The following is a 14273-nucleotide window of genomic DNA, read 5'->3' on the forward strand; positions in this document are numbered from 1 at the left end:
TTCAATTTAGGTAAAACATAAAATCACACGATAAAAAAAAACACAATAATGATGTCCACTTTCTACTTAATTATTTTTCTATGATTGCCTACAATTTACTTACCCGCATTTTGGGCTAATGGAAATAAAAATTACTGGTAACACTCCCTCGGTACGTCATTTCGGAGCATAGAAATTATAAGTTCCGAATAACCTCAATATTATTTTGGAATAACAAAAAATATAAAGTTTTGTATGTATTTACGTGTGAAACGATATTTCTTCAGACTTTTTGTTCACTTTGGTATTGTTTTTGCACCATTTAATTACAAAAGAACGGCATTTTAGAGGCAAAGTTACTGTACGAGGCCTCGTGAGATACTAACGAAAATGAGCGTAGTTTGATGCATATGTGTGCGTGATCGCGTGTGTTTACTTGAAGGAGCCGAGTTTTGTGGCTTCACTAACAACAAAGGCCGCGCATTATCTACTTTTTTTTACTTCATCTATGGGTATATGTTACTAACTCCCTCAATCCCCTCTCTTATAACTTAGGGGTATGAACAATAGACGTTGGCCGATTCTCAGACCTACCCTATATGCACACAAAATTTCATAAAAACCTGTCCACCCGTTTCGGAGGAGTATTTTAACTAACATTGTGACACGAGAATTTTCTATATGACTAGTGACCCACCCCGGCTTCGCGCGGTTGCAAAAACTATCAGTGTTAACTTACTTTATTATATTATGCATGTATTATATAAATCTTCCCCTGGAATCACTCTGTTTACTAAAGAAAACCGCATCAAAATCCGTTGCGCAGTTTTAAAGATCTAAGCATAAACACAGCGGGATACGACTTTGTTTTATACTATGTAATGATATTAGGAGTCAGGGATGTAATATATAATAGAGTTATGTCAAAGTGTACTCAAACTTAGAAGCAACTTGGTGTTTACCTGGGGGCAGTGACGTAATTGGCCAGTTATTATTCCTTTATAAAGTGTATACGGAACCTTTTAGCTTATTACTAAAGTCCAGTCAAACACAAAGGTAGAGTTACGATATCTGTAATTTAAACAAACACATTACAAAAAGACGTTACATTAACAAAATATATTAGAGATACCTATATGTGTATATGTGAGTTTTAATATATAAAGTTTTATAAATATATGAAGGCGTGGTTAATGTGCGAAGAATTGAATTTTTACTTTGCAATAAAGCTGAGATAGGCCACCCAAACCGCCGGGCGAGGTGTCGAATGCTAGCGCGGCCCCATCTCGCCCCACCCAGTCGGACGACTACTCACACGTGGTGGTTTTTTAGTCAGTAGGAGTCTGACATAACACTCTGGCGCCCCCGTGCTGAAGGGTATCCATGATGGATTTTTCCCACGAAAAAAAGCCACCCAAAACAGGAAGTATACTGCTTAAAATCTGGAGTAGTCCGACTGGGGAAGTAACGTCGACCTTACAGAAGTTCACAGCTAAACAATAGTGATTTCAAAAAGCAGTGTTGTGTTTATGTAGTGAGTAAGGTGACCAGAGCTCCTGAGATCTTCTGGGATCTGGGGTAGGGTCAATAACGCGCTTGCGACGCTATTGGTGTTTCAGGCGTCTATACGCTACGGTAATCGCTTACCATCAGGTGAGCCGTACGCTTCTTTGTCGAATTAGTTGTACAAATTTTTTTAAAACCATTATTAATAAGTATTGTATTTACTTATTGTCTACATCAGATTAATAAACGTAATTGAATTAAAGATTCCGGCTTGCTTAATGTCTCTGCCTACCATTCTCTAGCGTTATACAAGATGGTATGGTAGAATGGTATTACTTAAATTATAACTGCCTTTCCTCTCGTTGAGTGTGAAGCGTTTATTTCAGACCTTAAAACATTTTATATTACAAACAAAAATAAAAAAAAAAACCAATTTAAGCCTAACTTAAATATTTAAGGTTGTATGTTTCGATCTATAAATTTTCAAAAAGGGCATAATCAATGAAATTATTTACAAATTCTTCCATTCCTAAAACCATTAGCACGGTAACAACACTTAATTTTAAATTTTTGTATAAGTTTTATTATAACATTTGTAGTAACATTAAATATGTTTTAATTAAACAGATGAGAGAACTGCGTCACGAAAATCTGACGCCGTTTGTTGGAGTCTGTATCGAGACAGGCGTAGCTTGTATCGTCACAGCCTACTGCTCACGCGGTTCTTTGGCCACGGTACTGGCTGACAGAGACCTGCACTTGGATGATATGTTCGTGGCAAGCCTGGTCGCAGATCTTCTCCGGGGTCTGACGTACCTCCACGACTCGGCTCTAGTCTCACACGGGAACTTGACTTCCAATAACTGCGTGGTGGACCGACGCTGGGTACTCCAGATCACGGATTATGGACTGCATACTTTAAAAAGTAAGTTAGTTTAAAAATGATAAACATTTGGCTAGAAACGTACATATTTACAAATTAAAATGACGTATTTAAAAAAATTAAATTTCTTTCAATTAAGAAATAAACCTTTTGGCACTCAAATTTACCTAATAAACCGGTTCGTTTATGTTTTATATATACCCTACATACGTTTTCTACAATTATATAAATGAAAAATATATTTTTGCTGGTTAATAAATCGTGTAAGCGTGTCTAAATAGTTTCACTAACTCATTTCAACAGTTTAATCAAAAGCAATATTCCGAAATAACTTTTCAGTTTGCCTATAAACGTTCCACTACAGGCTTTCATTAATACAACTACACAACAGGCTCACCAGACGGAAAGCGAAAACCGTAGCTTATAGACGCCTGCAATACCAAAAGTATCCATCCCCAGAAGTAGTGCTTGAACGCAGAATTATTTAGCTGTGATCTTCTGCTAGGTCGAGATACTTCCCCTGTCGAGCTGCTGATTTTGAGCATGGTATTGACTACTGCGCCGTACCTTACTGCTCCACTGCGAATATGTAAAATATTTCTCTATCAGAAGTAACAATTACTTTCAATGATCTTTAATAACAACCGCTATTGAAAGCTCACGTACTCGGCAAGCCAAGCGTGACTTACAAGTTGCAAAGCCAATTCAAATATTTGTATACAAACTGAAAAGACTTTTCAAGTGGAAATCAAAATTCTGAACAGCTTTTAGAGATAATAACTCATGCTTTAATAGTCTAACGGCTAGAAAATTTATCATCGGATATTGTAATAACAAAACAAAAACTCAAAAAAATTATCGTTTCTAAAACTCAGTAAGATGAGAGCACATTAAGCTGCCGGTCCTGGTTGCTATCATAGAATCTAATAGCGATCGTTACTCGTGGTAGGGAATATTTCGGCCAATTTGCAGTGGAGTAGCGTGGTGAATTAAGCTCTGACTGTTTTCCCACACGGAAAAATAGGACTGTGGCCATCAGTAGTGCTGGCTTAATCAGCTATTTAATGTATTTTAAAGGTGGTTGTGCAGACACAGAAGACGCTCTACGCATGGAGAAACGGATGCTCTGGTGTGCACCAGAACTCCTGCGAGACCCCAACCCACCCCCGCGAGGATCGCAAAAAGGAGACGTGTACTCCTTTGGCATCATCCTTTACGAAATTTTGGGGAGGAACGGACCGTGGGGCGACACTGACTTGACCAACGCTGGTGAGTAATAAAGTAATTTCATGATTATTAAATATTTGATCCAAAAAAATTACTACTCTTGTATTTTCGAAGCAATAGAGGATTAGATTTTTTAGAAAGATTAGTTAGTTTATACTTACTCAGTCAGTGAATTCACGTATTTTAAAATTATTTTTTATGAACAGATTTACCAGTTAAAAACTTCATTTTAACTTGATATATTCAATTAAATATAAAATATTTAACATTGTTCCGTCATTCATACTTAACACGAGTCATATTATCCATTAGTCAAGAAAAAGCATTACTTAATTTGATTTTTGATTAGCTGTACCCTGCGCGCGTTGCTACGCTTTTTTTGGTCGAACTAACTCAGAAACCTTTGTAGGCTCATGCATAACACTTGCTGAAGATCATGACAGGATCTAATGCATATTTTAGGATTCTATCAAGGACATACAGACGATTATTACCTATGCGTGTTGCATGAGCTCATAAAGGTTTCTGAGGCGTAAAAAAAGCGTAGCAAAGCGTGCAGGGTACTGCTTGAAATAAATAAATAACAGGTGCTTATTGAAAAAAAAAAGTTTTCGTGTACAAAAAATACAAAAGCAAATACCCAGAAGATGACAAACATAAAATTTCGTCTAAAAATTTTCAAATAAATACAACATATATTCGTTTTTCAGTATATACATGTTTGGGGATTATTTCCAGATAACAGAGAAAAAATTCATTATTTATTCCATTGTTCTGTCATATATTACAAATAACAAAATACAAAAACAAAAGTTCAATAATTGTGTTTGCTGTCAGACGAAACAATCGACTTCAATTTATATTGACAAGTAATGATGACGTCAGCAAGATATGTACTTGAAAAAATAGTCAATGTAATTCACATTATACGTGATAATTCAAAAAATATTCATCAGATCATTCTCAAATGTAAATGGGGTCTCTACAACAAGCACAAGCTTTTGAATAATCGTCACAATCAGTACACCTAGTAAAAAGTTATAAGGTACATACAAGAAAAAACACAATCAACACAATGCTGTCGAATTGATAACCTCCTCCTTTTTCGAAATCGATTAAAAGTAAACTTAAACACCGTGTTGTGTATTTGTGCCTTGCTCACCTTATTTTATATATATATCTAATATATAAAATTCTCGTGTCGCGGTGTTTGTAGTTAAACTCCTTCGAAACAGCTTGACCGATTCTCATGAAATTTTCTGAGCGTATTGGGTAAGTCTGAGAATCGAACAACATCTATTTTTCATTACCCTAAGTTATAGGGGGAGGGGTGATTGAGAAGATTAATAAATATGGCAATACAACGTTTGCGGGGTCAGCTATATATGCTATTTCGTTTTTCTGTTACACGTTAACAGAAATATGAATATCCTAAAAGGAAAATATAAGATTTGGAAACTGACTAAGGACTAGTCTACAGGTTTAAATTCACTCAACGTGCAATAGAACGGGCTATGCTTAGGTCTCTCTCAAAGATAGGACCAGAAATGAGACTATTCGCGAGAGAACAAAAGTAACCGACATAGCCTGAAGAGCAAGTTGAATTGGCAGTGGCCTGGTCACCTGTGTCAAAGAACCGATGGCTGTTGGCCCAGACGTGTCCTGGAGTGGAGACCGCGTGTTGATAAACGCAGTATGGGACGCCTCTGGCTCGCTGGACCGATGATCTCCGTAAAATTGCCGGGGGTACGGAAAACTGAGATGTTTGGCACGAGCTCGGGGATCCCTACGTCCAGCAATGGACTGCGATAGGCTGATATGAAAAGAAAAATAACTACATTGTTTTTTATGTGTTCTGCACCCTGAGGGTTTCAATGAAACTCTATTAATTATTAATAAATACTTCATTGTCATTCGGTTCATCTTTATTCTATTTTAGAGCTTTTGTAACTTATTTTTTAAATAGAAAACGAAATAAGTTTTGTGAAAGAAGTAATCTAAAAGGATAAGGAAACCGCCTCCAATGAAAACTTTCAAGAATAAGTTATAATTTATCTCAAATCAGTCCAGTATTAATCCTAAGGTCTGAATTGGAATAATTTTATATCATGTTTGAATAAATAAATATATATAGAATAACACGGTCAAGCTGTCGATCCAGGTTACTATCATATAAACCTGATATCGTTACTCATATTAGGGAATATATCCGCCACAGTGGAGCAGCGCAGTGGATTAATTTCTCGTTTTCTCTTCGTTTTGTAAAAAGAACACACAAAAATGATATTTACATAATTCATCACAGTTTTCGTAAAGCATACATTTAGATTGGATTTTTTATGATAGTTTTTAGTTTAATCTTTGCAATGTATTCTCATGCATAATAGTAGTACTGAATCCTTTTTTGACCCACGACAAATCCCTTACGGATACCCACGGCCCGGGGAGCCGTTATGTCCGATTCAAACGGACCTAAATCCCTGAGGTGTTCTTTCAACACGCCGCCGGGGCGGAATTACGGGGACGCGATAGTACTGAATACTTCGCTTATGAGCCTGTGGTTTTGATAAATTTGGTCATTTTTTTAAACATTATGCTAATTTTTAATAGGCCGAAAAAAATCTGTATATCATTTAAGATATTTGCCTCAAGTCGATTGTCAATCTACAAACCTCTATCGTCCTACGAAGATTTTACTATGTATATCAAATTTAATATTTGATAACCGTAAGAATCTCTACGGACACTGATTTTATTATTAACTAGCGACGCGCTCCAGCTTCACACGGTTGCAAAAACTATCAGAGTTCCTCTACTATATTATGCATGCATTATACATATTAACCTTCCTCTGGAATCACTCTATTCATTAAAGAAAGCCGCATCAAAATCCGTTGCGTAGTTTCAAATTTCTAAGCATACATATTACAGACAGCAGGAAGCGACTTTGTTTTATACTATGTCATTACAGCCTAAACAGTCCACTGCTGGACATAGGCCTCCACAAGTTTACGCCAAAAATAACGTGAACTCGTGTGTTTTGCCCATAGTCACCACGCTGGGCAGGCGGGTTGGTGACCGCAGTCAGACCGTCTTCGGCCTGTGTATTTCAAAGCCAGCAGTTGGATGGTTATCCCGTCATCGGACGGCTTCTTAAGTTCCAAGGTGGTTGTGGAACCTTGTTATCCCTTAGTCGCCTCTTACGACACCCACGGGAAGAGAGGGGGTGGCTAAATTCTTTAGTGCCGTAGCCACACAGCACCCGTAGCCACACTATTACATTATACTACTACTACATTATACTATGTAATGGGAGGTAATTTGATCTGGCGAAGTCGAAAACATGTTGCTGCTATTAGCCCACTTTTTCTTCTCGTGTTTATTTGTTTATGAGGATTGATGGCTTTCAATACAATTCCACGAATGATATCGCTTAAATTACGTAAGATGGAAAGTTACATTTAAACTACTAGGGTACGGTAATAAACAAGCATACGGCCTACTTGATGGTAAGCAGTTACCTTAGCTTATGGACGACTGCAACACTAGAGGAGGTTCTCCAGCTCCCCGAGATCGCTGGCCACCTTAATTACAGGGTTACAACGTTGCATGAGAGCAGTATCATTTGGTTGTGATGTCTTCTAGGTTGAGGTACTTCCCCGAAATAGGTACTCGAAATTTTGAGCACGATATTTCTAATTATACTTCTACCTCAAGGTAAAACATAAAATACATATTGTTTTAAATATAAATTTCTATAATTGATTAATGGTAACATCATATATTTTTTTATTATTTTTTATATAGCTATGAAATTTAATATTAAGATCAAATATTGTTGCATTTTATCTCATGTAAGTAGTGTTTATTGTTGTTACCAATATTTTTTTTAAATGTTCATCAATTTTTCAGGTATTAAAATATTTGTGATTTTATATTTTATAACTTAGAACAAACAAATTCGTTTTATAATCTAAATGTGTGCTACAGATGTACATAAATTTACATATTTTTGTGATGTCGGTGTCAAGTTATTTTATCCTTGTTTCGTTGAAAAATAAAAACAATATCTCAATTGCACTTTAGTAATAATAATCTGTAGGACACGATATTGTGTGCCAATTTATTTGGGTTATTTTTATTATACTAATTATAATAAAAGAATAATTGTGTTTGCTCGCAAACGAAAAAAACATATATATATATATAGTCGGTTAAATTTAAAAGTGACATTTCTGAAAATGTTCTAAAAGTAATGTTATTACTGGATAGAGTCTGTTAACAACATTATTTTTATAATGTATGAATAATAAAAAATAAAACAAACGGGGTGAGCTAAATAAAACCGTTTAAAAATAGAATCACGATTGAGGCAGTAACATCTTATTTAAAATCATAATCGAAAATGATTTTATTCGAATAGGCTTAAAAACACCTACGTAACCAAATAACTTTTAAAATATCGGTAAAAATAAAGCTACCACCGGTTCTAAGTATAGAATATTAAAAAATAAAAAAATAAAAACGAGAAGGAACTCCACAGTTACTTTTAAAAAATAATAAACCTTGTTTTAATATAAAATGGGTAATATCTTTAGAGATGTTTACTTTGCGCAGTCGAAAATTTGGAGTTACAATATCATCGTTTTTATACTGCGATTATTATTATTTATATAAAAACAATCGATGTGCTTGTGAATATACATAATATTGTTAAAAATATACTGAAACGCAAATTTTAATGTCAACTTACGAAAAAGATCCCGCAGGAAGATTCGACCTCCAAGATCATAAATGTCACGAAATATATTCTATTGACTACTAAGGATTATCAACCTTAATTTAATGGCTCCTAATACTTAAGCGTATATAATATTTCATATAAACTAAAACAATGTAATGAACAGCTAGAACTCGAACTAGAAGAAAGTTGAACAAACTAATCCTAAAAGCTTTATTGATCCACTACACCATACTACTAATTTTACATTAATTCTCATTTTATTCACCACAGAAATAATAGGTAGAGTTCGTCAACCAATTGGCGGAGTTCTGTTCCGTCCCCCTCTCGGCGGATTGGCAGCGCGACCATCTGTACTCGCGGTCTTAAAGTCCTGTTGGAGTGAGCGACCAGACAGGCGACCAGATGTGCGGCTAGTCAGACTTCGCCTTAAGGATATGCATGCTGGCATGTATGTATAGTATTTAAACGTTAAAAATAAAATAATTGGAATATATCACTGATATATAGGCTTAAATGCACTTGATATTAGGCTTAAATGATGATGAAAAAATGATGATAAAAAAATGATGATGAAAAACTGATGATGATGATGATGGTGAATATATCACTTGAAATTTGAAGCAGCTCGACTAGGGATATACCTCAACCATACAGAAGATCACAAATGAATAATACGACTATTATGGATTACGTTTCTTTGGTGACTAAGTTAGACAGAGCTCTCGAAGAGGGTCTGGGTCGACAACACTCTTGCAATGCTACTGATACCGTTGACGTCCATAACCTACGGTATCTTCTTATCTTAAATATTTATCACAATTCACATATATTACTAACATATCATCATCATCATCATTTCAGCCTAATACAGTCCACTGCTGGACATAGGCCTCCACAAGTTTACGCCAAAAATGGCGTGAACTCATGTGTTTTGCCCACAGTCACCACGCTGGGCAGGCGGGTTGGTGACCGCAGGGCTGGCTTTGTCGCACCGAAGACGCTGCTGCCCGTCTTCGGCCTATTTATTTGAAAGCCAGCTGTTGGATGGTTATCCCGCCATCGGTCGGCTTTTTAAATTCCAAGGTGGTAGTGGAACTGTGTTATCCCTTACTCGCCTCTCACGACACCCACGGGAAGAGAGGGGGTGGCTTTATTCTTACTGCCGTAACCACAAATTGTATTATATGAAATGCCAAATTGTATTATATGAAACATTTCGGTACTACTTCTGAAGTCACGAGTTATTAAAGTTGAAATTTTCGTCACTTATTTAATTATTTCATGTTTCGAAAACCATTTAATTTATACCCTTTTAATTAAGTTATACTAAGAACCTTAATGTACCGTATTTAGGCAACAAAATAGCTTTTAGATATTTAAATCAAACGGAATAAAATTTAGTTTAATATAGAGAGTTGGTATTGACACATCAGCATATGTAAATACATCCGTACTACATTTTTCCAATTTTGCTATTAATAAACCTAATGGTCGAAGGAAATGGTTTATCTCTTTTTCATAACGTATAAAAAATTCGCATCCATTTTTTTTACGCTTCCCACTTAACGGCTCCAGTAGGATTATCTCCTGTGTCGGGGGTCCGAAAACATACACGATACACAAGCACAAACATCCAGATCACGACAAACATCTGTATGGCCATACAAATGATTGTCATGTGCGGGGATCGAACCCGCGACCGCTAGGGCAACAACCAGCGATGTGACCGCTGAGCCAACGTGTCATCTTTAAATTGAATTCCATTACTATATTTTTAATATTCTTTTCTTTTATTTAAAAATAACATTCACGGGCTCAAAATGCCCATGCCTTGTGTTTATTACAACATAAAATATTTTATCTTACCTTTTTGGACTTCCTACGTTCTTCAAGCTAATACGATTATAAGTTTTCAATCATTATTTCAAACAGGAAGACAAATATCTTCGACAATATGCTGTCAATGATGGAAAAGTACGCATCGAACTTGGAAGGCCTGGTGACGGCGAAGACAGAACAACTCTTGCAAGAAAAGAAAAGAACCGACGATCTTCTAAGTAGGATGTTGCCTAAGTAAGTAATCTTTCTACAATCCCATATACACACCATAAAAAACACATATTGGTGCAAATTATGTGTCAAAATAGGATTTCGGTAAATAATTCGTAACATTCTCATAGTTGGAGGCGATATTATTCCTAAAACAGATGGAAATTGGATTATGAAGCAGCGATTTAGTGCCAAAATATAAGCTATGTGATTTGTTTATTATTGAAACTGATTATAATGTTCTGCAACATCTTGTAAATCGATTAACTGCTAAACAGCAATAAGACTACTCTGTTATTATTTTCTCTCGATTTTTGTCAATATTAAAATAAAAATTAAACTTCAGGTAGACTTTAAAGGATATTTTAATCATTATTGTCGATTGATTCCTTTTTTGTTATTATTATTATTATTATTTCTCGCTTGTTTCTTTTTCTTTTATGCTATTTGTATTGTTTTTGGTTGTACAATAAAGTATATTTGTATTGTATTGTATTGTATTGAAGTCTAAATTCATTAGTAAAAAACTTAATAATTGAAGTACAACTTCTTTACGCACGCTTTACTTGGGGAGCTGGTGAATGCGTGCGAGAGCGGTACAAAAAGTGTGATCGGGCGAGACGAACGGAAGTTGAGAGAGATATATAAGTTAAATGGAGCTAAAGATGTTTTACTTCAGTCATGTAGTCTAAAACACTCTCGTTTTTTATGGTAAACAGCTTAAAAAAGGAAAAAGTAGTTTGTAAAACTTCTATTCGGCTTCGGCAAAGTCATAATTTATCAATTGGCAATCCCTAAGCCAGGAGCCTACTGTGGAATTCCACTGGGAGATGAGGTATAGTTAAAGTCTAATAATTTATCACTAGACGTTCAGGGTTTTCTGAATTCAACGTACATTACCGAAGCAGATGAAAGGACTTTTTTAAAACAAACTAAGTATTTTGAACCTGATGTATTTTTAGACCTACAATATTGTACTGCTGCAATCGCGTATTATCTCGTAGAAGCAAATTTTGTAACCGGATATTAATTTAAAGTATCTTGTGTCAGACATTTTATGTTCAAAATTGCATTTTATCTATACTGGTACTGTAAAGCTGAAGAGTTTGTTTGTTTGTTTGTTTGTTTGAACGCGCTAATCTCAGGAACTATTGGTCCAATTTGAAAAATTCTTCCAGGGTTATTAGATAGCCCATTTATCGAAGAAGGCTATAGGCTATTTTTTTTTCAAATTAACGCGTGTGTAACCGCGGGCCACAGCTAGTTTGTTTGTATACTTATTTATTTTATTTTTATTTATGTAATACACTTATTATTCAATTTTTCTTTTCCATATTGTAACTATAATACCGTAGAATCAAGACTTAATACTTGATAAATAATAAATGAAAATCGGTTGACAAGAAAAATCCACAATAACAACAATATACTTGTACAACGGTCCGATGCTTTATTGTGAAACCTAGTCTTAAAATGACAGGATAAACGATCTCACGATAAAGTTCGAGACATGGAGGATTTAGTTACGTTTAATACATTTCTTAAAATTCGCAGCAGTACTCCGTTTTGCAGTTTAAAATATTATTGATTCTTATTAATTTATTATCACTGAATAACAAAAAAAAAAAAAAAAAAAAATAGTAATTCGAGTAATTTGTAGTTTAAGCAATATTGACTATAGATATATAAAAATTAAAAAAAAGTGTGTGGGTCAGCTCCGATGCTTGACTAGAGTTTACTAGTTCAGATCGATATATATATACTGACGAATTGGGTAACCTCCTATCTTGAAATCGGTTAAAAAGGGACAAAATGGAGTAAAAGTTTTGCAAAACATGAGGCAATTAATTTATGAGTATAAAATTTTATTTAAAAAAAAATTTGTTTACTAAAAGGCGAATAAAAATTTTTGACGACCTTATTCACGTTCAATTGTACTACACACTTAAAATAATTAAAGAATTTTTATTATTTTTAGAATTATATAAAATGAAACACTTTCTTTTGGACTGGCTCACAATTTCTGTGTATCCGTTCTTATATGCACGACCTCCACTGCGCCAGATGTCAGTCACACAACTATATTATTTTGTCTTCCGTAATAACACATAAATAAATATAACTTATTACAAAACTGAAATAGGTAATTACGCACTTTGTAAATATACCTACAACATCTATACTAAGAATAGTCAAGTCAAGAACCGTATTGATAGCTTAACGTTAAAGGTTTATCTGGTTATAGACTAACACCTATTATATAAAGATTTTTCATAATTAAGCTGAAAGTTAAGAGACAGTTACAATTAGAAACAAGGATGACGACATTGCTCGCCAAATTAAATTCGAGTGAATTTGACAATTGAAATGGACAAACGTACCTTAGAGTGAAGATATTTAAAGCAATGGAAATTTATTCAGCATTTTAAGTGAATTTGCTTCCTGATATTTTACTTAGTGAAAATAAGAAAATGAATTAGCTAGACATAAATATTAAAGTAATTGTATTTGGATCCTTCTAAAAGACTTTATTCTACAAAAGGCCTTTTACTCTTTTAAGTGTTAAGAGTTTATTTCTATAGACGGTTCAAGAAAAATGTTGAAAAAATATTAAAAATAATTTTCTTATATAACACATAGTGGGATCCTCAGGACACAACCCAGTTCAGGACGCTTGCGACTTGTTTGTACCCCTTACTATAATCAATAAACTACTTTGTTTTTTGTACCTTCTTCAAAAAGAAGGGGATTCCCTGTTTGACTATATTTTTTATGTGCATTTACCTCGTAACTTTTTACTAAGTATAGCGATTTTGATGAATTATTTAAACTCAATCATCAATCTTACTTATGTAATTAGCACTTTTTAAATAATCCTTGATTGATTGATAGATTAATTGATAGATTTAACTGTCTTCTGTTGTGCCAGTGAAGCATGGTAGATTCTCCTTAGTAATGCATATTTAATTGATTATTTTTTTCAAGTTCCTACGTTGCATTACTTGAAGATTACAACTAAAGTTGTTTTTATTTTCGTTTGTAAGGAAACACAAATTCCATTTTAATTAAAATTTTGTATTAAAATCATATATGTATATATTTATACACCAGCGGTCGCGGGTTCGATTCCTGCTCGGAATGGATATTTGTGTTTATACAAATATATATTTCCGGTCTGCTATTTAATCCTTGTTGGTCTCCCCACCATGAATCGGCGAGCACGTTAAACTCTCGGTCCACGTTGTTATCATGTACACCTGATAGCGATCGTTACTCATAGTAGGGAATATAGTCGTCAACCCGCATTGGAGCAATTGGATTGAGCTCTGTTCCTTCTCCTACGTGGGAAAAAAAGCCTATGCCCAGCAGTGAGATATGATAGGCTGAAGCGGTTTCGTTATTTATGCCAGCTGACGTATGATGATAGTCTCGAGAGTTGTAAATGTATTATAACAAAATGATATATCTATGTATCTGACATATAAGCCATATAAGCTGATATCACTGTATTTTAAACCGGTTTAGCAGATCGTTCGACTGCTGCGACAACTTCACCAATTTCAGTAATATATTTTCTAAAATAATAACAAAAAAAAAATGTTAAAATATATTTATATTATACTCGTAAATAATAGATTATTCGACTAACGCTATGTGCATTTACCTAATTGTTTTACCTATATACATATAAGTCATATTATGATGATAGTAATAATAATTATGATGTACCTAATTGATTCATTGATTTTTTTAAATCACTTTATTCTTAAAATAATCTTTTCAGAAGGATTCAATTTAAACTTAAAAAATAATCTACAACGTAGGTATACAATATACACATATACGTATACAAACCCGAAAGCCTACGTAAACACAATACCCGAG

The 14273-nt window shown here is 34.4% G+C and overlaps 1 protein-coding gene across 1 annotated transcript in view; it reads left to right on the forward strand.

Annotated features, from left to right (window-relative positions):
* The window catches only part of LOC123657475 (guanylate cyclase 32E-like), a 102971-nt gene that overhangs the window by 82203 nt on the left and 6495 nt on the right, over positions 1-14273 (forward strand). The window contains exons 14-17 of the mRNA XM_045593018.1: positions 2113-2410; positions 3446-3637; positions 8610-8787; positions 10272-10412. Of these exons, the coding sequence (XP_045448974.1) occupies positions 2113-2410; positions 3446-3637; positions 8610-8787; positions 10272-10412 (809 nt within the window). The remainder of the gene's footprint in view (positions 1-2112; positions 2411-3445; positions 3638-8609; positions 8788-10271; positions 10413-14273) is intronic.

Source organism: Melitaea cinxia, chromosome 10 (genome assembly GCF_905220565.1).
Source record: "Melitaea cinxia chromosome 10, ilMelCinx1.1, whole genome shotgun sequence".
Classification (NCBI taxonomy): Eukaryota; Metazoa; Arthropoda; class Insecta; order Lepidoptera; family Nymphalidae; genus Melitaea; species Melitaea cinxia.